The sequence below is a fragment of the Zootoca vivipara genome, chromosome 16 (genome assembly GCF_963506605.1).
Source record: "Zootoca vivipara chromosome 16, rZooViv1.1, whole genome shotgun sequence".
Lineage (NCBI taxonomy): Eukaryota > Metazoa > Chordata > Lepidosauria > Squamata > Lacertidae > Zootoca > Zootoca vivipara.
In genome coordinates this window covers 29,571,229-29,598,881 of record NC_083291.1, presented here as the reverse complement: position 1 = coordinate 29,598,881, position 27,653 = coordinate 29,571,229, and the positions used below count along the sequence as shown (strand labels likewise).

At 45.0% G+C, this 27,653-nt stretch overlaps 1 protein-coding gene across 1 annotated transcript in view; it reads left to right on the top strand.

Moving 5' to 3' along the window:
- ATP1A1 (ATPase Na+/K+ transporting subunit alpha 1) overlaps positions 1–26,819 on the top strand; it is a 34,715-nt gene extending 7,896 nt beyond the window's left edge. The window contains exons 2-23 of the mRNA XM_035140493.2: positions 6,937–7,044; positions 10,747–10,806; positions 12,294–12,497; positions 13,119–13,232; positions 13,376–13,510; positions 13,629–13,746; positions 15,253–15,521; positions 15,924–16,122; positions 16,697–16,806; positions 18,042–18,176; positions 18,923–19,115; positions 19,494–19,669; positions 19,947–20,083; positions 21,010–21,160; positions 21,341–21,509; positions 22,300–22,454; positions 23,251–23,374; positions 24,417–24,562; positions 24,679–24,809; positions 25,480–25,581; positions 25,802–25,893; positions 26,521–26,819. Coding sequence (XP_034996384.1) covers positions 6,937–7,044; positions 10,747–10,806; positions 12,294–12,497; positions 13,119–13,232; positions 13,376–13,510; positions 13,629–13,746; positions 15,253–15,521; positions 15,924–16,122; positions 16,697–16,806; positions 18,042–18,176; positions 18,923–19,115; positions 19,494–19,669; positions 19,947–20,083; positions 21,010–21,160; positions 21,341–21,509; positions 22,300–22,454; positions 23,251–23,374; positions 24,417–24,562; positions 24,679–24,809; positions 25,480–25,581; positions 25,802–25,893; positions 26,521–26,549 — 3,057 coding nt within the window. The 3' untranslated portion in view covers positions 26,550–26,819. The remainder of the gene's footprint in view (positions 1–6,936; positions 7,045–10,746; positions 10,807–12,293; positions 12,498–13,118; positions 13,233–13,375; positions 13,511–13,628; positions 13,747–15,252; positions 15,522–15,923; positions 16,123–16,696; positions 16,807–18,041; positions 18,177–18,922; positions 19,116–19,493; positions 19,670–19,946; positions 20,084–21,009; positions 21,161–21,340; positions 21,510–22,299; positions 22,455–23,250; positions 23,375–24,416; positions 24,563–24,678; positions 24,810–25,479; positions 25,582–25,801; positions 25,894–26,520) is intronic.
- The last annotated feature ends 834 nt before the right edge of the window (positions 26,820–27,653 follow it).

Below are 27,653 nucleotides of genomic sequence, written 5' to 3'. Positions count from 1 at the left end.
GGGTTGACATAGGTTCCTCAGAAGGCAGCTGCTGGCCCGTTCATAGAGTTCTAGCCTCAGTGCAGATGTTCAATCCACTTTCAAACTGATTAAAACAAGTGTGTAGCAACATTGCCTTCATATTGGCCGAACCCTGGCAAATGTTTCTTTGTTTTTCCTTGAATTTTCCCGCCACACTTGCCATCCTCTCCTGCCCACACCCTTTGAGAACCACTTCCTTAAGCTCACTCCTCTCGAAAAAGGCTTTCTAAGTGATAAAAGTAGGTAGCCCTAGAGTGCCATGATGAGAACTGGGTCTCCCTTATGCTGAATAAATACCGTAGCTGTCTCCTTTGACATACCTTGCCTTTATACCTGGGTGGGTAGCAAATACAGTGGTACCTCGGTTTACAAACTTAATCCGTTCCGGAAGTCCGTTCTTAAACCGAAACCGTTCTTAAACCAAGGCACGCTTTCTCTAAAGTGGCCTCCCGCCGCCGGTGCCCTTCCACCGTTCGGATAACCGAGGTAAAGTTCACAAACCGGGACACTACTTCCGGTTTTGCAGCGTTCGTAACCAAATAGTTTGTAAACAGGGCTGTTGTTAAACCGAGGGACCACTGTAATTGTTTGTGTGTCGAGTGGGTGATTTATCTTGATGTTTTTAAAGATACTGAGTGGTACACAGGGTCCCTTTTTCTTCACGGATTCCCAGTATCCAGTTGTTTCTTTGACTCCCTTCAATTGCCACTCTCAAGCAATAAAAGATCAGAAATTGGGGTGCCGGCTGGTTGCCTTAGCCAGTTTTGGCTTTCCAGAGTCAAAACTTCCCTTGTAGGGAAGGGAACATTGATTATCCCAGATGGCGAATGTTGGTGGTTGAGGAGAGTTGCCTTAGGAAGATAACCATTGTTATCTGAAGAAGTGTGCATGCACACGAAAGCTCATACCAAAATAAAAACTTAGTTGGTCTTTAAGGTGCTACTGAAGGAATTTTTTTATTTAACCATTGTTCTGTTACTGCAGCCACAGAAACAGTAGCAAGCTCCGGCTGTCCTTGAGATGCTGTTTTAATGATGTCACTATAATAGCAGAGCAGATTCCCAGGGAATTTGTTTTATGTACTCTGGCTTTTATCTTGTCCAGATTGAAAAGAGCAGCGCTCCTACTTGTCTAATCCTGAGCTTTGTCTTACATTTGGGATATGGCACAAGCAGTTCTAGTTGCACAAGGCTCCGAAATATGGAGAAGCTCTTGGCATTTTTTATAAAAGACAGCCCAGAAGGGAGGGAGGGAGGAGGAGAAATGTTGCTTTCTGAAGGCAGCACCAGTATCCTCGTTTTTCACTGAATAATTCTTCTTGCACCAACCTGCTAAAATAGGTCAGTTTTATCCCTGTACTGCAGATGAGAGACTGAGGCTGAGAACTCTTGGCTTAAGGCATAGCATCTTCACTGTGGTGCTCCTCAAATCTAAGCATAATGTTCTTCATTATATCTTTCATCTTCTGGCCACAGATTTACAATGTAATCCTGTACTCTGAAGTAATCCCATTGAATTAATGGCGGCTTGCAGTCAGCTAAGTACGTATAAGACTGCAACATTTGAACATTGGGCGTTTCGACAATATTTAGCTTTTTAAAGTGCAAACAGTTTAGCATTGCTTTAAACAACACAAGTTATTAGCATAGTCTTTGACAGAGAACTATTTTTACTTTGTGCAGAAAGAATATTTCAGTTGACTTCACAGATCAACTATGACTAAGTGCATCCTTCAGTATCTGTGGGCTTAAATCATCCCTGTTGAAATGCTGATTGTGCCGAGAGACGGGGAATTTTACAATTTTGCTCACTTGATTGTTCACACTGCTTGGAAAGAAGCTTTGGAAAGATGTTCAGGGGTCAGCAAACTTTTTTCAGCAGGGGGCCAGTCCACTGTCCCTCAGACCTTGTGGGGAGCTAGACTATATTTTGGGGAAAAAAATATGAACGAATTCCTATGCCCCACAAATAACCCAGAGATGCATTTTAAATAAAAGGACACATTCTACTAATGCAAGAACTCCAGGCAGGCCCCACAAATAACCCAGAGATGCAGAGGGCACATTCTACTCAGAGTGGCTGGGGGAACCCGGCCAGATGGGCGGGGTATAAATAATAAATTATTATTATTATTCATTTAAAAACATGCCGATTTCTGGACCATCCGCGAGCCGGATTGAGAAGGCGATTGGGCCGCATCCGGCCCCCGAGCCTTAGATACCCTTGCTGTAGTTATTTGCATCATAAATGGAAACATTATTAGCCTTGTGACTTTGTTTTCCCTGTGTATCTGAATAACACCAGTGGATGATACTTGTTTTGTATTGGCTCCATCTCCCTTTCTCACCTGCATTCATAGTTAACTGATCTCATTTTCTCTAGCGCCCATAGGGATGCACAGCCCCTCTGCCTGATGTGTTACAACATCCTGGCCTCTCTTTTCTGCTCAGGTTTGCACTTCTGTATATTTACCAGAACCAAGTGGATTTCTGAGGCCTTAACCTTGTCGATTCATTATATCTCATTGTGCCCAATACTCCGACCTGTTGTGGACCAGAGTGGATGGTGAGAGGAAGCAAGTTGGTGTTGTCCAAATTCTGACATCACCATGCTACACACACACACACACACACACACACACACACCCCACACCAAAAGTAGGAAGTATGTGTTTTCTGCTCTTTCTGATCTCTGCCTCCAGGAGAGGCTGACAGAATGAATTGGCTGGCCCTGGCATGTAATCTGCAGAACACTTAAGTCCACTTCAGCAATTCACAAAGAAATGGGGTGGGTGGACGGGGGATTCCAGAATTTTCCAGGCATGTGAACTGGATTGCAGGGGGGGGGGCGCAAGCCACTTTTGAAATGAGGGCATGGAAATAATAAAGCCGGGCTTGTGTGTTCAGTACCCTCTTTATGATTTTTATAAGCTGTACTTCCTTTCGAGCTGGAAACGGAAGGGGCAGTGAAAGCCAGCCTGTGTCAAGCAGCCTCTGGTATGGCTTATCTGGTGTTAATCTAAGATTTCTTGCATTTTAATGCTATTTAAAGCAAAGAGACTGGAAGAGCTGAAGTGGGTGTTGTTTTCCCCCCTGACAATGGTACTACAGGTTTTTTTTTCTTCTTCCTTCCTAAGTGACTTCACTGTTTCCACCTCCCCCGTTTTTAAAAAAAGAGAAGGGAAAACATGAAGGCTGTTGAGCATTTTCAGCTCAGCTACATCTTCTGCACAGATAAAGCTCCATTGCATTTATTAAAAACAGCCTGTAGTTTTATAACAGAGCCCTGAGTGCACTGTAAAAGTATGAGGAAAATACTCTTTGATTCTTTAATTACATAGGATTTTAGGTAAAGTACTTTGAGAGAATGAACATGTGGAGCTCATAATTCTCTCAGTAGCCTTATGGCCTCTGCTTGCCTTTAGCTATACAGTGGAACCTCGGTTTATGAACACCTCGGTTTACAAATTTTCGGTTTACGAACACCGCGGACCCATCTGGAACGGATTAATTCACTTTCCATTACTTTCAATGGGAAAGTTTGCTTCAGTTTATGAACGCTTCAGTTTATGAACAGACTTCCAGAACCAATTACACCCATGCTTCAGGTTAAGTACGCTTCAGGTTGAGTATGTGGACCCGTCTGGAATGGATTAATCCACTTTCCATTACTTTCAATGGGAAAGTGCGCTTCAGTTTATGAACGCTTCAGTTTATGAACAGACTTCCGGAACCAATTGTGTTCATAAACCAAGGTACCACTGTATTGCCAATTGTATGAACTCTAAAGGTGCTGTGGTAAAAACATAAAACTTTCACTGTTAACATCAACAGGTAATCATTGTTCATTCTTGTCAGCTTTATTGAAAAGCTTGGCCTAGTTTATCCAGTCAGACAAGACAGCCAGTACAGCATACAGATGTATTTATTTATATTTACCACCTTATAAATGTGCACGGTTAATACAGGGTGGCTTAAAACAATTAAAATTGCAATAGTATTCAAAATTGACATTGCAGGCCTATACATGTATGCTCAGAAGGAAGCCCCATTGAGTTCATAAGGATTTACTCCCAGGCAAATGTTCACAAGAGCACAGCTTGAATCTCTGTTACAAACTTCCAGCTTCTAAGGGTTCCCCTTTGAATTGCTTGCTTAGAACTGGAACCATTAATTGAATCTCTCGTGTTTGTATAATGAGATTCTCCATGTGCACATCCTAGGATCCCAAAGTGGATGGAAGATTTGGGGGGAGGGGTCTTCACTGTCGGACATTAGGCAAAGTAGTTGAAATGACCCTTTGCATCACCAAATTTTCCCCATACATTAAAAAGGTGTTTCTGTGCAAAAGTTCCCCATGCAGGCTTCATTATACTGGTGAGGAATATTTTGAGCACAAAGGCACTGGAGTTGAGGGGAATTGTATTAGCTTCCCACTTAACTAAGTTAAGAAGCCTCCATCCTTTGGGGTTGACATTTAGCATGTTGTCTCTGAACCTAGCCAGTGGCCCTCTTGCGGGACAAAAGCAGAAGGCTGTTTTGTTGTGGTTTTTTCTCTCTCCTTACTTTATCCAGAGTTTGTCAGCTTACAAACCCTGGCTTGATCACTGGAACCATTCCTGTTTCGATTTGCCCTTTGTGTGAAGGAAGGAGTAGTGTGGGAGCAAACAGGCTGTACACACTTGCACACTCCTTGTTCCCGTTATGGTTTAAGCAAGCCATAATTCCTCAAGCAAGGAATCCTGGCTCATTGTTATTTCCAAACATGGTCAGATTGTTTATCCATTCCATAAATCGTTGGAAAAAAAGCTTTCTAAGTGTTCCATGATGTAGCAGCATGAAATGGATGGATTGTGCTAAACTTGTGACAAGTCTTGTATGGGATGTTCTTAGAAACAACCATGCTCTTAACAGAATTAGTCGGGGTGCAGAATGTCGTGTTTCTAAGGAGTGTTTCTGGTTTCCTCTCGGTGTGATTGACAATGCAAGTGCACATATCTTACAGAGGGCTTGCTGCAAAAAGAATCCTGCTCACTTTGGCTCAACTCAGGCACCATATTTAAACTATGGTTTGTACTAACCATAGTTCAGAACATAAATAATGGTTTGAGCTTCCAGACGGACAGCTGCCACCTGAGCTGAAACAAATGGTCTTGGAGGTTGCCTGCTTTTATTTTCCATCCTTGCAACAGTTAACTTTATGAATTCATTCCCATATCAAAGATGCAGCAGCTCCTGGAAGCAGATGGATGGACATAACTATGGCCTTTCAGTTCTGACATAAACCATATCAGGCTTAGTGCAAATCCATTTTGAACCTCTAAAACATGAGCCATTATGCTTTTACTCAGCCTCTGGTAATTTCTAAATGGAAGAGGGTTTTTTTTTAGTTTGCAGTGAGTCCCTGTGAGCGTGATGCATTGACCAGGAGTTCACTCAGTATATTTGTTAAATAATATCTGCCATGAGAGATGTGCTTGTCACACTTTTAAAATTCAGTTAGATTGGGTTTTTATGTGGAACCTTAGGCTTTTATTCATTGCCCATGCCATTTAAAATTTGCACATGGCTTTTTATTGTACCTAATTGTAAACCTCTCAAAGTGCACCACAAACAGCCGGTGCAAATCATCGTTGTAATCCTGGCCCCTCTGATGGTTGCTTTTGTGTTGCCTGCAGCGCAATTTGGTTCACTCAGAAGTAAATCTAGCTATGTTCAATAGGCTTTAGCGCTTGGGAGAATTCAAGTGTCCCCAAAATGATTGCTTCTAATATTCTTACAGACAGGTCTGAATTTGTCTTTGATGGAGATACCTATAACTGAAAGGTAGAGGAAACAAAATAAAAAAATTCCTTCCAGCAGCACCTTAGAGACCAACAAAGTTTGTCATTGGTACGAGCTTTTGTGTGCATGCATACTTCTTCAGATACTGGAAAGCTCATACCAATGAAAAACTTAGTTGGTCTCTAAGGTGCTGCTGGAAGGAATTTTATTTTGTTTTGACTATGTCAGACCATACAGCTACCTACCTGTAACTAGAACTATGAAAGGTAGAGAGCATTTTGTATCTGTCAGGTTCAGGGTGGATTTGATTTAAATCAAATTGATTTAAATCACTATTTAAATCACTAGTCAGTAAGACTTGATTTAAATGGGGGGGGGGGTTAACAGAAAGACTCATTCTTCCTGGTATAATCTTAATATTTACAACCAGATAAAGGTTTCATTTTTGGAATAATAAATTTTCAGAGTACTTTATACAGTTACATCAAAAATTACTGATTTGGTTATACTATTAGAAATACATTGACCGATAATTATGAAATCATTATGAGGTTTAATGAGTTAACTGTTTATATTTGGGCAACTTTTCTGCTGTACTTTATTGGAAGGAGGAAAATAATCATTTCCTTAATAACCATTTAAACAATTTATTTAATTAAAACAATTTGTACATTATAGCATATGTATCCATGTTTGTTAACTGTTGTGGTTAAAAAAAAACACCTTAGAGTGAGTTTTAGCACACATGAAAAACTTAAAACTAGCCCTTATTTCCTGATGGATAGCCTTTGGACTATAATGTAACTTAAATAGGAAACTATCTTTAGAAACATTTCTTCCTTCAAAAGCATTTTATTTTAAAAATCCAATTTAAATTAAAAAAAATACAATTTAAATTTTTAAAAAATCTGATTTTTTTATTATTATTTTTTAAATCATTGATTTTTTATCCACCCTGGTCAGGTTCTACATTTAATTCCTGCATATTATTTCACCAGTTCAGGTATGCCTTGCAGCAGAGTTGTGAAGTTTGCTCAAGGCACTGGGGAGCAGGTGCGGGTCAGAATTTGAGATGACTAAGCTGGATGGACTGTTTCATTGCAAAGCAAATGATTTCCTTTTTTTTTTACAGACTGGACGTGACAAGTATGAGCCTGCGGCTACATCTGAGCATGGAGCCAAGAAGAAAAAGGGGAAGAAGGAAAGGGATATGGATGAACTGAAAAAGGAAGTTTCACTGGTAAGGACCACTTTTGACATGCAGAGGTGGGGGTGACTCAGCTCATGAAGCAAGAGTTGACCTTTCAGACTTTCCAAAGATTATTTCCTAAATTTCAGTTATGTGCCCTGCTTCCTGCTCTGAACTTATCTATAAGATTCATGCTAGCTTCATTCACGTTCCTGGGCTTTATTGGCTAGCTGTCATATTTTTCTTAGACTGTTTGAATCATTGGGAACAAACTGCGCTTTTCCTAGTTGCTATGGTGCCATAACCTTCTATAAGTTGTCCTCTTGCCTAAAATTTCAGCCTCTCATTCCTCTTACAGTTGCCCTCTTCTTCCCACAACCCTCTTTTAATTTTTTTTTATAAATCTGGTAGTTCTGCTGGAATCAAAATAGCGCCTCTTTCTCTTGTATATTGTAAATTATAATATATATTTTAATATACGCAAGTGGTGCTGTGGTCTAAACCACTGAGCCTATTGGGCTTGCTGATCAAAAGGTCGGCAGTTCGAATCCCCACGACGGGGTGAGCTCCCGTTGTTCTGTCTCAGCTTGTGCCAACCTAGCAGTTCAAAAGCACGCCAGTGCAAGTAGATAAGTAGGTACCGCTGAGGCCAGAAGGTAATCGGTGTCTGTGGACAAACGCCAGCTCCCTCGGCCTGAAAGATGAGTGCCGCAAGCCCATAGTCGCCTTTGACTGAACTTAACTGTCCAGGGGTCCTTTACCTTTTTTTTACCTTTTCAAATACAGTCATACCTCGGTTTAAGTACGCCTCGGTTTGAGTACTTTAAGTACTCCACGGATCCGTCTGTAACGGATTAATCCACTTTCAATTACTTTCAATGGGAAAGTTCGCTTCAGGTTAAGTACGCTTCAGGTTAAGTACAGACTTCCGGAACCAATTGTGTACTTAAACCGAGGTACCACTGTATAAATATAAGGGAAGCACACTCTGGTCTCTGGGAGGCTGCCTCCCTAGAATAACATCATGGCAAGGAAAATATCTCCCTGGCCCCATCCATCTAACCAAGAGGGAGCAGCTGCAGTGAGCTTGCTTTCCCCTCCTATGTGAGTAAGAACATTTGGCAATTGGCATTTGGAGTTCCAGGGCTGCAGAGCTAAAGGGGAAGCACTTTGACCTCATACATCAGCTAGCGTACTAAGGGTTGGTGTGAGTGAGTGAGAGAGAGAGAATGAGTTTGGGGTTCTCTGTATCACAGCGTGTCGCCTTTGAGAATCCTTTGACTGAAATAAACAAATGCAGTTAAGTACTATGGCGAACTTATTTATTTGAGATCTTTCTGTATTGCCCTTTGCCAAAATTGGTCCCAGTACAGTCTAAACAATTAATGTCAAAACAGTAAAAACAAAACAAAAAACACCCCATAATAAAGCAACTGGCGGGGATGAGGGGGGAGGGGGGAGGGGGAGGTCAAACCCAGCCTTATAATGGACCCCTTTGATTCTCAACACCAGCGGGTGCCACTGGTGGCAGAAGTGGACTCGTGGGTGGGGGGTATTTGAAGGGACAGAACATATACTGCATTTTTATTTTTGTTAATTTTTTTCTTTTCTGTAATGTTTCTTTTGTCTTTTGTCTTTTTTGTGCTTTTTTTCCTTTTGTACTTCGGAAAACTTTAATAAAAAATATCTAAAATAAATAAATAAAGCAACTGGCGAATAAAACAACAGCCATCAGGAAAATGGAACCATTTGCATTTTTTCTTATTAAGGTTTCAAAAAAGAAGGCGTTTTCTCCAGGCCCGCGGGGCGGGGCGGGGAATCTCTGGATACTAAACAAGTCGCCCTAGAGAGGGCATTCCATAAACTGGGTGCCACAAGTGAAAAGGTACTTGATTGTCACATGCTTCATGTCTCAGCTGACAATCTAACAGAGCAGGTGGGGTGGTATAGAAGAGAAGAAGAAGAAGGGTTTGGATTTGATATCCCGCTTTATCACTACTCGAAGGAGTCTCAAAGTGGCTAACATTCTCCTTTCCCTTCCTCCCCCACAACAGACACCCTGTGAGGTGGGTGGGGCTGAGAGACTTCAAAGAAGTATGACTAGCCCAAGGTCACCAGATTAGGAGTCTACCACTCTTAACCACTACACCACACTGACTCTTAGTGTGAGAGAAAGTGTTCCTTCACATTCCTTGGTCCCACAGAGGATTAGATTACCGTCTTTCTCCCAACAAAGATCTTGTTAGGAGAACCAAAGAGGTTTCTGTGCCATAACCAAGTCTGGAACCAGACTGAAATGTGGTTTAGTAATATGAGTTGCCCAAGTGATCCCATCTTTGGTACATCTATTCAAGCACCGAGCCCCAAAAGAGGCTATTAGTGACTAGACAACTGTTACCGTAGTTGTCCGAGGCCTAAGAAGGTTTTTTTAAGGAGATGTGCTGCTGTTGCCTCCTTAAAGGCTGCTGGGGCGGCTCCCTTTTTTGTGTAGACATTAATTATCTCCTGGATCCAGAGTCAGTCCTCTTCTCCTAGGTTTAGTCAGCCATAGAAAAGGGCTGAGTACACGAACAGTAAACGACTCCTCCCAAGTAATTTATCCTTAAGCAACAGCAGTTGAAACATATCTCCCCCCCAAAAAAATTAGACACAATGCTTTAATGACATCCCCAGATGCCTGTTAGAAAGTAGGACTTGAGATCTGATCAATAGGAGTGATTTTATCTTTGAAATGTCTGGCAAAGTTGTGCCAGCAGGCCTCCCAAGGGGGCTCGGATTGCTCCCTGTGGGCCTAAGCTGGAGCAAGCGAAGCTACTCAGAAAAGCTTTGTTGGACAGCTTCCTAAAGATTCAGTGGTGGTGAAGTATTGCTTTTTTTGTCACCTTCATCACCACAGATTGGGTCCCTCTTTGTGTTTGATTGTATTCTCCCCTAGCCTTTCACTCTAAGAACGTTTTGGGAAACCAGGATGTTGCATAGCTGGATTCTCAAGTGGATTTAACTGGATAGTCCTATGCAGTCCTTTGCATGCATTCTTGAGAGTATATCTCAACTGAACTCACTGGTACTTACCTCTAAGTAACCGTACAAGGTTTCAGCCTGTAAAACAAATTGGTTGTTAGCAAAGGCGTTTTAAATAGCTGCAATGCAACCTTAGCTTAGCTTGTTATTAGAAAGGCAAACATAAAAGGGGCTGTTTCTTGTTCTGTCCTTCTAAAGCAGTGTTTCCCACCTTTGGGTCCCCAGCTGTTGTTGGACTACAACTCCCATCATCCCTACGTAGCAGGACCCCAGTGGTCAGGGATGATGGGAGTTGTAGTCCAACAACAGCTGGGGACTCAAGTTTGAGAAGCACTGTTCTGATTTTTTTAACCTGCTGTTTTCATTAGGAACCCCAGAGAGAGAGAGAGAGAGAGAGAGAGAGAGAGAGAGAGAGAGAGAGATCTAGTCACATCTAGTATTACTATTTTGCTTCTCTCTCAGTTTAGACTAGCAGTTTGGAAGCTACAGCCCACCATGACCTCCTTGCCTTCCTCTGCCATTTTTTCCAGCTTGGAATGTCTGCTTGTACTGTTTAGCAAAGACTTAACACTTATAAGCCCCAATCAATATGAAACTAAGCTAGAAACAGTCGCCACCATTTTGGGGGTAATGTGTTTTGCATAAATTAATTGCATTGCATAGAATTTCTTGGGTGAAATGAAATCACCACCTACGCCTTCATGCCTTGCTAATATTTACTTTGCTCTGCAGGATGATCACAAACTCAGCCTAGATGAACTTCATCGGAAATACGGAACAGACCTCAGCCGGGTAAGGTGGCCAACTATGAAGTGCTCCCCCCCCTCTCTCCCCCCCCCATTCTGGTTTGCGATAACAGAGAACCTTCTAAAGAGCCCTCCTGTTGAATAAGAAATTTCTCCATGCTTAATGTTTTAGCCTCAATTTGAATACACCTAGCCTTTCCCCACTGCACTGTCCCACTCAAAAGCTGTTAACTCCCCATTTCCTGATTGGTTTCTGAGATTTAGCAGTTTTTTGCCTCACTGCCATTTACAGTCTGTTATAATTTTTTTACAGAGCCCATGGGCTTTCTTGAATGATGCTAGAAAATTGTGCTGGGGCTGTTGCATGCTTAATGCAGGCTTGATTAAAGGGCTGCAGTCTTTAATCTCTTTAATTTCACTTTTTAAAAAACCACCTTCAATTAAACGGGGCTCATCCTTTCATTTTTTGAAAGTTGTGTCGTATTTTTCTGTGTATAAGACGCCCCTATGTATAAGACACCCCCTATTTTGGGGGACTCCAAATTAAGAAAACACCTCTCAGCACTACCTGTGTATAAGACGAGCCCCAATTTTAAACCTTTTTTGTTTGTTTGTAAAAAGCCTAGTCTTATACACGGGGAAAATACGGTAATAGTGTTAGAATGTATCGGGCTATGTTATACTGGTGACAACCATTTCATGCAGGGGTTGCTTTCCTGGCCCACCCAAGCAGAGCGGCGGAGCACGTGGAAGTGTGCCCCATCTCGTTACACACACCCCATTCCACCTTCTTCCTGGTCCAAAAGAACCCACTTGTCAGCAATAGCGCATCAGTTGGACATGCCAAAAATGGTTGCCACCTGTACTTGTAGTAGGCCATTGAAATCAGTGAACTTAAGGTAGTCATGACTGATTTTAGTCCATTGATAGCAGTGAGTCTACTCTTTGAGTATGATGTAGCTGCATACAACCCTTCTAGGGTCAGTAATTATTGGAAAAACAAAAAACTGCTGGTGACTGGCGCCATCTTGGCAATGGCATTTCCCTTTCACTCCCACAAGAATGTCTGTTTTAAGATGGCACCCGCAGATACCAGGGTTGCCAACACTGCCTTCCAATAGTTGTATTGTCACCAGCTCCAGACAGCATGGCTAATGGTCTGGGTTGTTGGAAGCCATAGTACTTTTGCTGGTCCGTGTTAGCTGCTCATGAAAATATACACAAACCATTTAAAGGCAAACTATGCTCTGCTTCCTTTAGTTGTTTTGTCCTTTGCAAACGTAGGAAGTGTCAATTGATTAGATGACAGCTCTACTTGGAAGCCTCTCAAAGTGGAGCAAATCCATCTCTAATAAGGGAACAAGCTAGCTAGCTTTTTAGGAAAGGCCAGCAAGAGAGAACTCTCCTATTGGCGGCGGTGGTGATTGCATTTCAGAAACAATCAGTACTTGGAATGGAAAGCATGCTTTGATGTTCCTTAGGGGAAATGCTGTAATATGTCTCTTCTTCTTCTTCCACCACCTCTGTGTTTAGGGTCTGACTCCTGCACGGGTCCAAGAGATCTTGGCTCGTGATGGTCCCAACTCTCTCACTCCGCCTCCCACGACCCCAGAATGGGTTAAATTCTGCCGGCAGCTGTTTGGGGGCTTCTCCCTTCTGCTGTGGATTGGAGCTATTCTTTGTTTTCTGGCATATGGTATTCAAGCGGCGACAGAGGAAGAACCAAATAATGACAATGTGAGTTAATAAGAGTGTGTGTGTGAGAGAGAGAGAGAGAGAGAGGGAGGGAGAGAGAAAGAGAAAATGAATTGGGGAGGCTTCGCTATGGCATTAAGCTGCGTGGGAGGTTTGACTTGACTGTGTGATCCAATTCAGACATAACTGGAAGTATTGATTCCCACCATGTGAATGAGCTTAAATTCTTGGTTTGTGTTCATTAGCGTGTTTTCCCATCATGCCTGATCCAGTATCTGCCTTTCATAGTTCCATTGTTTTCTAACAATGTTGTTTCTAACGCCTTAGCTGGTGTTACGGCCTACTTTGTTTCAAACACTTCTGCTAAAGTGATCTACCAGTGGCCATCGGCATCATGTTGCTGGTCTCTTTTTTCCCCCTGTGATCTGGAAAATGCTTTGTTCTTCCTTCCTCATTTTTCCTTTTTCCTTTTTGGTTATTCCTCCACCACCTTATTCTCCAGGTTATGGGGCAGGGGGAGACATACTGCTGGCAAAGTGACTGACTTGCCCCCATGCTGAATGCAACTAATGCTATGACCCCCAGGCCCACTGTTTGGGAATTGAAGAATTTGTCACTCAAAACATTGCTTAAAACTAATGCAATGTGTGTATCTCTTTGCAGTTGTACCTTGGTGTTGTGCTTTCTGCTGTCGTCATCATAACTGGCTGCTTCTCTTACTACCAAGAAGCCAAGAGTTCAAAGATCATGGAGTCCTTCAAAAACATGGTGCCTCAGGTACGCAAGTGCTGCTTGTTGAGCTTTTTGTTGTTGTTCATAGCATCTGTCTCGAGACACAGGTAGGCAAAGGGGCTGGTCCAACACAGGGGTGTTGGCAGGTGTAAAGTTGAACGTTGTGTTTCTTCTTCTTCTCCTTGCAGCAAGCTCTAGTGATCCGAAATGGGGAGAAGATGAGCATCAATGCTGAAGGGGTGGTTGTTGGCGACCTAGTGGAGGTGAAGGGAGGTGACAGAGTCCCAGCTGATCTGAGGATTATTTCAGCTCATGGTTGTAAGGTACGTATGTGCATGCAGTGAGACTTAAGGGACCGAGATGCAGCCTGCAGAGTAACCAGGCCTGCCACAATGGCACAATTTCTCATGCATTTTCCCAACAACATGCTTCCTCGCACAGGTGGACAACTCATCCCTCACAGGTGAATCGGAGCCCCAGACCAGATCTCCAGACTTCACAAATGAGAATCCACTGGAGACTAGGAATATCGCTTTCTTCTCTACCAACTGTGTTGAAGGTACTGACCATTTTGGAATTTATGATCAAATGAACCAGTAGAGCATTGAAGTGTGAGGAGTTCTAGAAGTGATGGGTACTTCAGAGCAAGGGAAGCTCTTGGTTAGCGGCCTTTCCTGTTAGCCCTTGGTGCTGGCAGATGATGATTTGTGCGGCCAAAAACCTCAACACAGTTGCTTGCGTTTGTGTTCTCTCAGAACAGTAATCACATTCAGACAAAGGGAAGCCCGATTCCAGCCATATCTCAGCCAGAATTGGAGAATGATCACATTTCTGCCCAAGCTGCTCCCAATATTTTCGTAGCCACACTTGTTTTGTCATCAGCTTGTCAATGTGCAGCATCTTGCCCTTTGGGGAGTAGGGGGTAGGCGAAGGTGACATGGGTGAGTGTCTGGAGGCGGTTGGAGGATGGATGGCGGCTAACAGAATGAGGTTGAATCCTGATAAGACAGAAGTACTGTTGGGGGGGGCCTCTCTGGTCCTGAGTGGGGTAACTGTGCCCCTGAAGGACCAGGCACGCAGCCTGGGCGTCATTTTGGAGTCACAGCTGTCCATGGAGGCACAGGTCAATTCTGTATCCAGGGCAGCTGTCTACCAGCTCCATCTGATACGCAGGCTGAGACCCTTTCTGCCCACGGACTGTCTCGCCAGAGTGGTGCGTACTCTAGTTTCTCCTGCTTGGACTACTGCAATGCGCTCTACATGGGGCTACCTTTGAAGGTGACTCAGAAACTACAATTAATCCAGAATGCGGCAGCTAAATGGGGACTGGGCGTGGCTGCCGAGACCACATAACACCAGTCCTGAAAGACCTATATTGGCTCCCAGTACATTTCTGAGCACAATTCAAAGTGTTTGTGCTGACTTTTAAAAGTCCTAAACGGCCTTGACCCAGTATACCTGAAGGAGCGTCTCCACCCCCATCGTTCAGCTGGGACACTGAGGTCCAGCTCCAAGGGCCTTCCGGTGGTCCCCTCACTGCAAGAACTGAGGTTACAAGGAACCAGGCAAAGGGCCTTCTCAGTTGTGGCACCTGCCCTGTGGAACACCCTCCCATCAGATGTCAAGGAAATAAACCACTATCTGACTTTTAAAAGACATCTGAAGGCAACCCTGTATCGGAATTTTTTATGTCTAATGTTTTACGATAGTTTATGTGCTGTAAGCCGCCCAGAGTGGCTGGAAAAACCCAGCCAGATGGGCGGGGTAGTAATAATAATATTATTTTTTATTGTGGGTGGTAGCTGCCAGCTGCTTTATGAAGCAGTGTGCAGTAAAGCCTCTCAAACAGGGTCTTTTCTAAGAAAGTTTACTTGGTAAAGTTCCTCTTGTGTAAACCCATATGCCACCATTCTTGATGAGAGTGCGAGTATCTAGTTTGCTTACATCAAACTTACAATGCCACCTTAACATGCAGAACGTGGTTTACACAGAGTGAGCAAATGCATGTTGCTGTTTTTCCCACGCCCGCAGACCTGGCTGCTAAAACTTTGTCACTGTTTTCCAGGCACAGCCCGTGGTGTAGTCATTAACACTGGCGATCGTACGGTCATGGGCCGCATTGCTTCATTGGCTTCCGGACTGGAAGGGGGGCAGACTCCCATTTCTATTGAGATCGAGCACTTCATCCGCCTAATCACTGGTGTGGCCGTCTTCCTTGGCGTTTCCTTCTTCATCCTTTCACTGATCCTTGAGTACACTTGGCTGGAGGCGGTTATCTTTCTCATTGGCATCATAGTGGCTAACGTCCCCGAGGGTCTGCTCGCTACAGTCACAGTAAGTCGGTGCTTATAACCGTATGTGTGAGCTGTTGCAGGGACGGGCGGGCGCATGCCTTCCAGAGCCAGATCGCCCCTATTCCTTGGTACAGTGGTACCTCGCAAGACGAATTTAATTCGTTCCACAAGTCAATTCATTTTGCGAAAAATCGCGGTTTCCCATCGGAATGCATTGAAATTTCTTTTTTTTGCCCATAGGAACGCATTAATTAAATTTCAGTGCATTCCTATGGGAAACCGCGATTCGCAAGACAAATTTTTCACAAAATGAATTCGTCTTGCGAATCACCCATAGAATTGCAAGATGCATTCGTCTTGCGAGTTTGTCGTAGCGTGAGGCATTCGTCTTGCGAGTTACCACTGTAGTTGAATGCAAGCATTTCCCTTTGTCATTCTCCAGGTTTGTCTGACACTAACTGCCAAGCGCATGGCCCGTAAGAATTGTTTGGTGAAAAACCTGGAAGCCGTGGAAACTCTGGGCTCCACCTCGACGATCTGCTCTGACAAAACTGGCACCTTGACTCAGAACCGCATGACGGTTGCTCACATGTGGTTTGATAACCAAATCCATGAGGCAGACACCACAGAAAACCAAAGCGGTAAGCTGGCTGCTCTCTCCATCAAATAAATAAGCACTGTGGTAGGGCTGCCTCTTGCTGATAGTCAAAACACTTAAAATCAGCATCCCCCCCCCAAAAAAAGTGTTAATAAGGCTCCACCGCAAAAGCTTTTACCATTGCATGAAATCGTTTCTGTGTTCCCAGTGTAGCAAAGGATAAACACATTCAAAGCCTGACTGAAGGAGCATTCTTGGCTGTGTAATCACAAGAAAGCTAGATTCTAGATTAATTTACTGTATTTAGAAAGCCCATGCTGCCTTTGAAAATTTTTATAAAAACCAGTCGTTATTAAACACACTCAGTCTATAATATACCCAGAAGTTCTGAGATTAGCGCTTCTGTTAGTGGTATCTGCCAGGCTTGGCCCTAAGCTGCTACTTCAGTACCATCCATAACTTCCAACATGCACAGGAGGTTTGCACAGTTTTTGTGTGCACGAATTCATACTTAGTGACAAATGGGGCTGGGGGAATGGGACAAAGCCCAAGAAATCTGGTTTTGTGCCTGACAACATACCTACGTGGCATTTCCCTGCTGCTTCCCACCTCCACAGGTGCCTCTTTCGACAAGACATCTCCCACTTGGACGGCTTTATCCAAGGTTGCTGGACTCTGCAACCGGGCTGTGTTTCAGGCCGGCCAAGAAAACGTTCCCATTCTGAAGGTGAGTTCATCCCCTGGCTTAACCACAGTGGCTGTTCACTGCTTCGACTTGACCGTCAGTGCGAAAGCATCACAGAAGAGGATGCAGTCTGGGGAGTAACAGGCTTCTGCCAGCGGCAGAGGCAGCACCTCCAGTGCCAGAATGGCAACCTTTCTTCATTCTCAAGTGGACATTTCTGTGGATTCTTCTTTGCTGTAACAAAAAAAAGTAAACTGAAGGAGGCCTACGCTAACTCAGGAATAGAAGAAACGTAAAAGTGCAGAAGTGTGGTTTAAATAATCCTGTACAACCTGTAAACCACAGAGCCTAGGGCTTGCCGATCAGAAGGTCGGCGGTTCGAATCCCCGCGACAGGGTGAGCTCCCGTTGCTCGGTCCCAGCTCCTGCCAACCTAGCAGTTCGAAAGCATGTCAAAGTGCAAGTAGATAAATAGGTACCGCTCCAGCGGGAAGGAAAATGGCATTTCCGTGCGCTGCTCTGGTTCGCCAGAAGCGGCTTTGTCATGCTGGCCACATGACCCGGAAGCTGTCTGCGGAAAAACGCCGGCTCCCTCGGCCTATAGAGCGAGATGAGCGCCGCAACCCCAGAGTCGTCCGCGATTGGACCTAACGGTCAGGGGTACCTTTACCTTTACAACCTGTGCTTGCCATACTGATCACAGTCTGTGAGGCATTTGACAACACCCTCACCTTTTTTCTTCTTCTTTTGCAATTCTGGGCAAGCAGCAAGGCCAGGAAATTATTATTATCATCATTGTCAAGCTGCTGGTCTGTGTTAACCTTGCTTATGCAGGCCTGGATTTTGGTACAGGTGTTCTTTTTACCAGCAGAGCAAATTTAACTTACTTCTGAGTACCTCCAGTTTATTTCCCTGATGGGCAGCAGCTGTGCTCAATATCTTGTGTTGTGTCATCATTTCGGAAGTAGTCCCACTGAAAAAGGTTGTTTCCCTATTGAAGAGAAACCTGGTGAGAGGCCTGTACCTCAGTGGTATAGCGTGTGCTTTGCATACTCCCAAGTTCAATCCCCAGGGCTCGGGAAAGTCTTCTGTCTGACTCCCCAATGCTTTCAATGTAGATAATACTGAGCCAGATGGACCAAAGTGCTGACCATGTGTAAAGCAACTTCCTCTGTTTCGGCCACTGGGTTACCTTAAAGAATGGGGAAATCTGAAAGGAGGGACGTTCATCTTCAAGGGTTTCATCTACTCACTGTGAACCACTGTCTTGTTTCTTAGAGAGCAGTGGCAGGGGATGCCTCTGAATCTGCGCTGCTCAAATGCATTGAACTGTGCTGTGGGTCAGTCAGGGAACTGCGAGAGAAAAACCCCAAGGTGGTGGAGATACCGTTCAACTCGACCAACAAATACCAGGTAAGAACGTGGTATTCACAAAACGCCCACCACATTTCACGTAAACTGTAGCTGTTCTATCAAATGTAGCAACTTTTCACGTTGGGCTAATGTCACGAACTGGTTAGATGCAGAGGAGTGGGGGGAGGGGAGCACCAGCTGGGGAACCCCCAAGGGAAGAAGGCCCCAGGGTATGGGTGGGTGGGATGATGAGTGGTCAGACTGGGAAGGTGTTGGAAGCTGAAGAGGCCACAGAATGTAGTGAGCAGGAAGAGGCTGTGACAGAGAGCAGCCCAGAATCAGAGGCAGAAGCGGCAGAGGAAGGGGGCCAAGAGGCAGAGGTGAGGCAGGCTGAAAAAGCCAGGGGGTCTCCCCCTCCTGCTGTGTCCAAGTCCTCACCTCCCTGGTCTCCCAGAACCCACAGAGGTATGAAGAAGGCAGAGCAGAGACAGACAAGGCATCAGAGTCTCAGATTGCTCGGGAAGGATGTGGGGGGGAGGCCTGAGTTGTTTTGTTTCTTTGAATGAAGAGTTAACTTCACTCCTGCCTTGTGAGTTACTGCTCCCAACACCTGTCCTGACAGCTAGGTTAGTTCTGTATTTAACACCGGTGCGGTTTCGTTCCATGCCCGTCAGATTGCTGCTTTGTTCAGAGCTTTGTAGATATTTGAGGCTGCGTACAACTTTGTAGTGAGTGCATTCCAAGCCACTCTCATGGATGAAATGCTACCCCCAAAATATAATTTCTAACGCTGTTCAAAAATGCAGCTGTCGATCCACAATAATGCGAACACATCAGAATCGAGGTACCTGCTTGTGATGAAAGGAGCCCCAGAGCGAATCCTGGACCGTTGCAGCACCATCCTGATCCATGGGAAAGAGCAGCCCTTGGATGAAGAAGCCAAGGATGCGTTTCAGAATGCCTACCTTGAGTTAGGAGGCCTGGGGGAGAGAGTGCTAGGTAAGGTGTTTTTCCCAGGTCTGCCTTAGAATAATGTACTTGCTTTACTACAGTCAAGAAATCACTCTTGCAAATCGTTTGAGCGAAACAGAGCAATGCATGCTGGGCTCTGTAGCTTTGTATAGATTGTAACTTGAAACGTTGGTCAGGTTTTGTTTCTTGTAAGCTTGCAATGCTTGCTGCAGCCTCGCATAGAAGGAGAGAATCCGGTTCTCTCTGAATAATACTTTCCACTAGCTTCCCCAAGAGCCCAAACGCCAGATTCCACAAGGGTTTCTCAAATGTTGTTGGGCATCTTAGCAATCAAAATAGCCAGGCTCGGCACCTGCTCCCTAATAAGCTGGCATGTGAAATCGTTTCAATTGGATTTGTTGGCAGGCTTTTGCCACCTGGCTCTTCCCGATGAGCAGTTCCCAGAAGGCTTCCAGTTCGACACGGATGAAGTCAACTTCCCTGTAGAGAATCTCTGCTTTGTAGGGTTGATTTCGATGATCGACCCTCCTCGGGCTGCTGTGCCTGATGCTGTGGGCAAATGCAGAAGTGCTGGAATAAAGGTAAGCAACTCTAAAAGAGTAAATCCACAACACCAAAGAACACAGAAAAGGGGCTTTATTTGGGTGCAAAGGAAGGTGCAGTCCAGGGAAAGCTGTGAACTGCTTTCCCATCTCAAAAGCAAGTGTGAAAATATGGTTGCTGGTGGTGATCCTACCTCTTGAATAAACTGCTGCAACACTAGCCTCTCTGCTCAGAGGCAAGTGGCATTTTGAAGAGATGGGTTTCCATCTAGTTTCTAGCTGCCACAGACTGATGTTGCCCTGTTTTGCCTTCCAGGTTATTATGGTGACAGGAGACCATCCAATCACAGCTAAAGCTATTGCCAAGGGTGTTGGCATAATCTCTGAAGGCAACGAGACTGTGGAAGATATTGCTCTCCGCCTCAACATCCCAGTCAGCCAGGTCAACCCCAGGTATTGAGAAGCGGTCTGGCCGGACATGAACCATAGAGGTTGTCTCAGGGAGGGTGTGGGGTGCCTGCCAGTTGCCTTGTAAATTCCAGAATTTTAACAGCAAGCATCTGTGTTAAGAGATATGTGAAGAAAACTGGTAAGCAGTATGTTGGGTAAGCTGTGTTGCTGCTTCATCTCTCAATTGAGCTGACTCCATCCTTTTATTTTAAATAAAATAAATATAATTATATACTACTCAGCTACAGTCGTCTCGCAAGTGGTGTGTAAGAAATACAATACAGAAAACATAAAATTCAGTTAAAATTGTAAAATCAGGCTTTGGTTAAAATGCCTTCTGGAAGAATACAGTCGTACCTCGGCTCCCGAACGATCGAAAACTGGAAGTGATTGTTCAGGTTTTTGGACATTCTTTTGGAAGTTGAACGTCCTGCTAGGCTTCTGTGGCTTCCGATGGGCTGCAAGAGCTTCCTGCAGCCCATCGGAAGCCATGCCTTGGAAGTTGAATGGACTTCCAAGGCACATCTGTAATAATAAGTCTTCAGAAGGCACTGGAAGTTCAGCAGGGAGGAGGAGCCAAAAGTTGAGCCCATAATACTGAACACGTAGTTCCTGGTGGATATGAATCTCAGCCATGGAGGGCTACCAACATTGACTCTCCTGAAGACTTCAATGTTCAGGCAGGGATATACAAGGGATTAGGCAGTCCTTGAGAGGTATAATGCGCCCAGAGTGTTAAGGCACCATGTAGATTTATACTAGAATATTGTATTTTGCCACTTTGGTCTTCCAATTTGACTCTTCACAAAAACCATGAACATTATCAGCAGAGTCCGTGTGGAAGTAAAGCAGGCCCACATTGGAGAGGGAAGGGGCAGGATTTGGAGTAACATTTAGGAGTTCTCAACATGTCTTCTTTTAAATCCCAGGGATGCCAAAGCCTGTGTCATTCATGGCACTGATTTGAAGGACATGACCAGTGAGCAGCTGGATGATATCCTGAGACACCATACAGAAATAGTCTTTGCCAGAACTTCTCCTCAACAGAAGCTTATCATTGTGGAAGGCTGCCAGCGCCAGGTAAGCAGAGGGGGGGGGACCCTAATTTCTGGAGGTGGACATAACCATTCAAGCTAATGGTGGTAAACTGGGGTGGGGCGTGAAGCCTATTGGGGGAAGAAGCTATTCCAGCTGAATCTAATGCGCGCAGGTTGGATCTGGGAACTGAAGGTCCTTTTTCTTCCTCTCTTCTCCTTCCAGGGTGCCATTGTAGCTGTCACAGGAGACGGTGTGAATGACTCCCCTGCTTTGAAGAAGGCAGACATTGGAGTTGCTATGGGTATCGCCGGGTCTGATGTCTCTAAGCAAGCAGCTGACATGATTCTGCTTGATGACAACTTTGCCTCCATTGTTACTGGGGTCGAAGAAGGTGAGTTCCTCATTCCTATGGGTGCTTTGGTTTTCTGAATGCCAGGAGCAGAACACTTCTGTAGAATAGTGGGTAAGAAGGATGAAGACACAGCTCTCAAAACAACCAGCTCTTTATCCTAGCTCTGAGTCCAGACTGAACAGCAGCTCAGCCAACTGGCTTATATAGTACTCAATAATAACTTGCAACAGTAACAAACTTCCCCTAGCTACCCAATCCATGAACAGCACTCTCAATCCTTCATTTGCATGTTGTGGACCTGAGTGAGAACTGCAGCCACAGTGGGCAGGGTAAGAACTGCAGCCATGGTGGCCAGAAGGAATACTGCAGTTAACTTAATACAATAACAACTTCCATTTCCTTCCTCCCATCACGTGTAAAATTCCAGGTGTCCAGGTGTCCCATCCCGTGTAAAATTCCAGGTGTCCAGGTGTCCCATCCCGTGTAAAATTCCAGGTGTCCAGGTGTCCCATCCCATGTAAAATTCCAGGTGTCCAATAACTTTCAGTGGGGCTCCGCATTTGTGTGTGTGTGTGTGTGTGTGTGTGTGTGTGCGCGCGCGCATGTGGAAGCTTCCTTGGACTTGAATGCTGGCCAGCAAAGTGGAACCAGCTCCTACTCCTCAGCACTAGATTATTTTTTGCTTTCAGTTAAGTTTAGTCTGCCGAGGTGATTTCTTTCCTATCTACATCAGTGTGGAATGAAACCTGTTGTCTATGTGGCTTGTGTGTAAGTTACCCCTGGGTACCTTGTGCAGGCAGTCCTTTTATTCCCCTTTCCTTTGTCTCAGGCCGCCTGATTTTTGATAACCTGAAGAAGTCAATTGCTTACACCTTGACCAGTAACATCCCTGAAATTACGCCTTTCCTCATCTTCATCATTGCAAACATTCCCCTGCCTCTGGGTACAGTCACCATCCTGTGTATTGACTTGGGTACTGATATGGTTAGTAAATCATCTTTTTATTTATTTCTGACATAAATAAGGTTTTGGTTCTGACCTGTAAAGCCCTAAACAACTTGAAGCCAAGTTACTTGAAGGAACATACTCCTCCCTATTGCTCTAGTTCAGGCATCCCCAAACTTCGGCCCTCCAGATGTTTTGGACTACAATTCCCATCATCCCTGACCACTGGTCCTCTTAGCTAGGAATCATGGGAGTTGTAGGCCAAAACATCTGGAGGGCTGCAGTTTGCGGATGCCTGCTCTAGTTGATCATTACAATCAATTAACCACAGAACTGTAGAGTTGGAAAGGACCATGACGATCTTCTAGTCCAACCCTCTGCAAAGCAGTTTTTTTTTTCACCCAACGTGAGACTTGAACCCAAGACCCTGACATTAACAGCCTCATACCCTGCCTGTCCCAGATGAGGCTGTCTTAGTGCTGCAGCCTGTGGAGATTTGGCAGTGCAGAGCAGGGGCCTTAGCTGTACTGAGTCTAATGTGGATGTTCTATTTCTAAAATGCATTGTTCACTGCCTTGAGACGGACATGGCAGGCGGTGTAGTTTATTACTTGTTAAAACTTTTGTAGCACATGCACCCAATAGCCTACATCCTTCCTGAGGCATTTATTCATATTGCACAGGTCTTCTAAAATGCCTGCTTAGTTAGGAAGACTGGGATTTCCCCTCTCCCCAAACCCCTTGTAGTTTTATCGTTATCTTGGCATGGGCAATACAGGTTCATGCAGGAAATGAAACTTGTGTGAAGTTATATCTAATACTCTCTCTCTCTAAAGGTTCCTGCCATCTCTCTGGCGTATGAGCAGGCAGAAAGTGACATCATGAAAAGACAACCCAGAAACCCCAAGACAGACAAACTGGTGAATGAAAGGTTGATCAGCATGGCTTACGGTCAGATCGGTAAGGAAGCTTGCAGTTGGCTGGCGCAGAAGTTGACTGATTGCAGTGCGCATACTGTGGAATTTTGGCCCTTCCGTATTGTTGTTGGAAGTTTGGGTTTTTTTGGAGGGTCTGTATAGTAGAGGCACATGAAGTGTTCCTACATGTGGGAGATGTGCAAGACCCAACCTTTGGCACGGTACAATGGAGGGCTTTGGATGTGGACCCGCAGTGTGTGCCCTTTCTGGCAGTGTGTGGACGATCGCTGTATCCTGAGCAAGGGAGGAAAGGGGACAGAGGAGGGCATAGTCAAAACTGGAAAGAGGTTGTTTCAGTGGGGAGGGACCTTCACACACGGCCTGCTACTGTTAGGTGGATGCTTTGTGTAATCTTACTTTAGCCAATTAGGAGCTTAAAATATAGTCGTACCTTGGTTGTCGAACAGAATCTGTTCTGGAAGTCCGTTCGACTTCCGAAAACATTCAGCAACCAAGGCGGGGCTTCCGATTGGCTGCACACAATCGGAAGCAGCATCAGACGTTCAGCTTCCAAAGAATGTTCACAAACTCCTGGGTTTGCGGCATTCGGGAGCCAAAGCATTTGACTCCCAAGGCGTTTGGCTTCTGAGGTATGACTGTACAATGTGTGGGGTGGGAGGAGGGAGGGTGGAATGACAGAGCTTCAAACTTCCTGGTAGTCTTATCTTACACAGTTCAGAAGTGTTCATTTAGAAGCAGCTGGTTCCTCTACAGCAGGTCCTGAAGTGCAGTGGATGATGAAAGTAGGCATGGGCCAGGCACAGTGAAGCCTCAGTTCAGAATGGGGGGTAGCTGACGTGCCCTTCGTGTGCTCTGCTTACAAGGAGATCCTCAGAACAGTAGCTCAGTGCAAATGCAACTGGAGCTTTTGTAGCACAGGCCATGGCTTCGCCCTCTTACCTTGAAGATTGGCTGAAAGGAGGCCTCTTGCATCTGTGTCCCAGGTGTTTCTTAATTCATAGAGTTGTTTTCTAGCCGTTGCCCATGGTGAACTAATTCCCCTTCTTCCTGCTACCCTTGCATAGGAATGATCCAGGCCTTGGGAGGCTTCTTCACCTACTTCGTGATCCTTGCAGAGAACGGCTTCTTGCCGTCCACCTTGCTGGGGATTAGAGTGTCGTGGGATGATCGATGGATTAATGATGTGGAGGATAGTTACGGACAGCAGTGGGTGAGTTTTCAGAGAGCTTAAGAGGACTGTTAAAAAGTTATGTTAGCTGCATTATGGATGGCCACGAGTAGGGAGGACGAAGTTTGAAAACAGTCTCTCCTGTTTTAATCCCTCAGACTTACGAGCAAAGGAAAATTGTGGAATTCACTTGCCACACGGCTTTCTTCGTTAGCATCGTGGTGGTGCAGTGGGCAGACTTGGTTATCTGCAAGACCAGAAGGAATTCTGTTTTCCAGCAAGGAATGAAGTAAGTCGTGGGTTGCCAACCCCACTTCCTCAGCAGCTGGTTTTTGTGTGTTGGCTTTTGAGCCTTTCGGGAGAGACAAAAATAGATTGAAATTAAAATGGGAATAGCTCTGTGCTGCCGATGCTGAATGCAATGTGTGCCAGATTTCATGTGAAATGGAAACCTGCTTGCCAAACAGAGCCAGTGTTGTAGTGGTTGGTCTAGGACCTGAGAGACCAGGGTTCAAATCCCTGTGCAGCTATGTTTCCCTGGGTAACATTGGGTCAGAGTCACTGACTTTCAGCCTTATCAGGTAGTACACCTGGTTCTGCCCTTCTTTTTTTCCAATCACAACAAATCCCGCAGGGCAGGCTTACCTTAGAGCAGTGTTTCCCAAACTTTGATCGCCAGCTGGTTTTGGACTACAATTCCCATCTCCCTGACCACTGGGTCAGGGATGATGGGAATTGTAGTCCCAAAAGAAGAAGAAAGCTGGAGACCAAACACTGAGAGGAAAGGGTGAAAAAAGTAAGCGTAAAGTGTAAATCTAAAAAAGAAATAATAAAACCACCAAGGGGGGAAACTGTTTAAAAACTTGAGCCCTGTAGTTTGTGCTCATTTCCACTCAGAAACCAGGGTTGTGAAGAAAGGTTACCTCTTCGAGGGCTAACTTTCCTTAAAACTTCCACAGGAACAAGATCTTGATATTTGGTCTATTTGAAGAAACTGCCCTGGCTGCTTTCCTCTCTTACTGCCCTGGAATGGATGTTGCTTTGAGGATGTATCCTCTCAAGTAAGTAGTAAATGGCCTGAAGCTGATAATTATCGAAGCTTTCCCTCCGTTGCTGTGGTTGGTCTTGCCATAATTTCTACCACTCTTAATTATTTAACTGAGTCATCTTTGTTTTTAAAAGGCCTGGGATTATCCTAAATTGTACGTTAGCACTTGTTTTTGAAGACTTCATCTAAACGTCATACAAGTATGTATTAAAACTGGAATTCTTATATTGCAGACCAACGTGGTGGTTCTGTGCCTTCCCCTACTCTCTCCTCATCTTTGTGTATGATGAAGTGAGAAAACTCATCATCAGACGCAGCCCTGGAGGTAAGAGTCTGCTGTCTTGCAACGTTATTACCGGTATTGCATGGTGTGCATACATTACGTATGGTGGTGGTCTGGCAACATGAGGGGGGCTGTTACATGAGGCACTTGAAGTAATTTAGCATTAACCAGTAAGCAGTACAGTGGTACCTCGACTTACGAAGATGATCCGTTCCGCGGCCGTCTTCGTAAGTCGAAGCTCCACTTGTGCGACCGCGCGTGCCACTTTGCGCAGGCGCAGAACGTGCGTGCAGCGAAAAGACTTCCGGGGTTGTCGACTTCAGAGGTTGAAACCTTTGGAAGTTGAAGCGTTTGGTTGTCGAGGTACCACTGTACAGTCCGTGAATGGATGCTGCAAGCATTTTTACAATTTTAGAGGGGTTCGTTGGGTGGATTAAATGTGGATTCTGCTGCCTTATTTCATAGCTCTGCCAAGATGGAGAAAAAGCGCTCAAGGTGATGTTCTGGGGCTTGGATTGTAGTCATAATAGTTCACAACTATTAACATCAGCCAGAGGCATTATACAGAAGAATAGGTTAACTTGTTGCATCTGATGTTGAGGACTTGCAGCCAACTTAAGAAGAAACCCAACCTGATGTGTATTTTCCCCTCCCCTTCTTTCTCTGTAGGCTGGGTGGAAAAGGAAAGCTACTACTAGAATACTACTGGGCCAGATTTGGTTGCACTCTGACATTTCTCCACGGTGTGAGCTTCTGGAATGCAGGAAGATGGAACCCTTGTAGAGGATGGAAGCAATTGGCCGAGGGCTAGAAGAAGCATGGAATGGGGGAGGGATGGGAGTGCCCACCATAGTCCAGGGGTGAGAGTGGAAGGCGGGAGTAGTTTTTAAATGTGCCTTTTTGTTTTTGTAAGAAACAATGGGATTTTATATCTGGACTTTTACAAATAAAGATGGATCACAAGAGGAGGTTCGTGTCTTTGCTCCTGGTAATTGTGCAAGTGTGCAAAACGGGGGCTGCGGCAGCCAACATGGGGACACATTTGTTAAGCAGCTGAGGCTTCGGGCAGTAGTGTGCAAAACCACTGAAAGGGGTGGCCCAAAACTGTGGAACACATTGCCTGTTTTAGTGCCGTCATCTGCATAACAGTACGTGCATTTTGGAAACAAGTGGCCCTGACCATATTCAGTCGGACCTTGGTTGTCGAACGTAATCGGTTCCAGAAGCCCTGTTCGGCTTCCAAAATGTTCGACAACCGAGGCACGGCTTCCAAGTGGTTGCAGAAGATTCCTGCACTCAAGCGGAAGCCGTGTCGGACGTTCGGCTTCCAAAAAGGGTTCCAAAACCGGAACGTTCACTTCTGGGTTTTCGGCGTTCGGGAGTTGAAACGTTCCAAAACTGAGACATTCGGAGCCAAGGTTTGACTGTAATCAAATTCATGCCTGTCTAGGTACAGTCTGTCACCTGTTTAGCCATTCTTTTTGCCTGGAGGTGTTCCTTGAGCTGCTGCTGCTGCTGCTGCCGCTGCCATCGCCATCCTGTTCTCTTGAAAATCCTGGTGAGGTTGGCTCTTCTGCCTTCCATGTCCCCTGTTCCTCATTGACAGGGCACATCAAAATGATCCAGGAGAAAAAGCAGGGATTGGGAAGAATGTAAACTGATGGGAAGAGTGCAGATTGGCCCACGAACATGAGATTTCCCTTACTCACCTGCTCAGATAGGGATCAGTGGCTCACTCGTGCCAAACTTGGGTGCTGGTTTGGAATGAAACCAGGGCACTCAAAAAAGAAGACAGTGGTTCC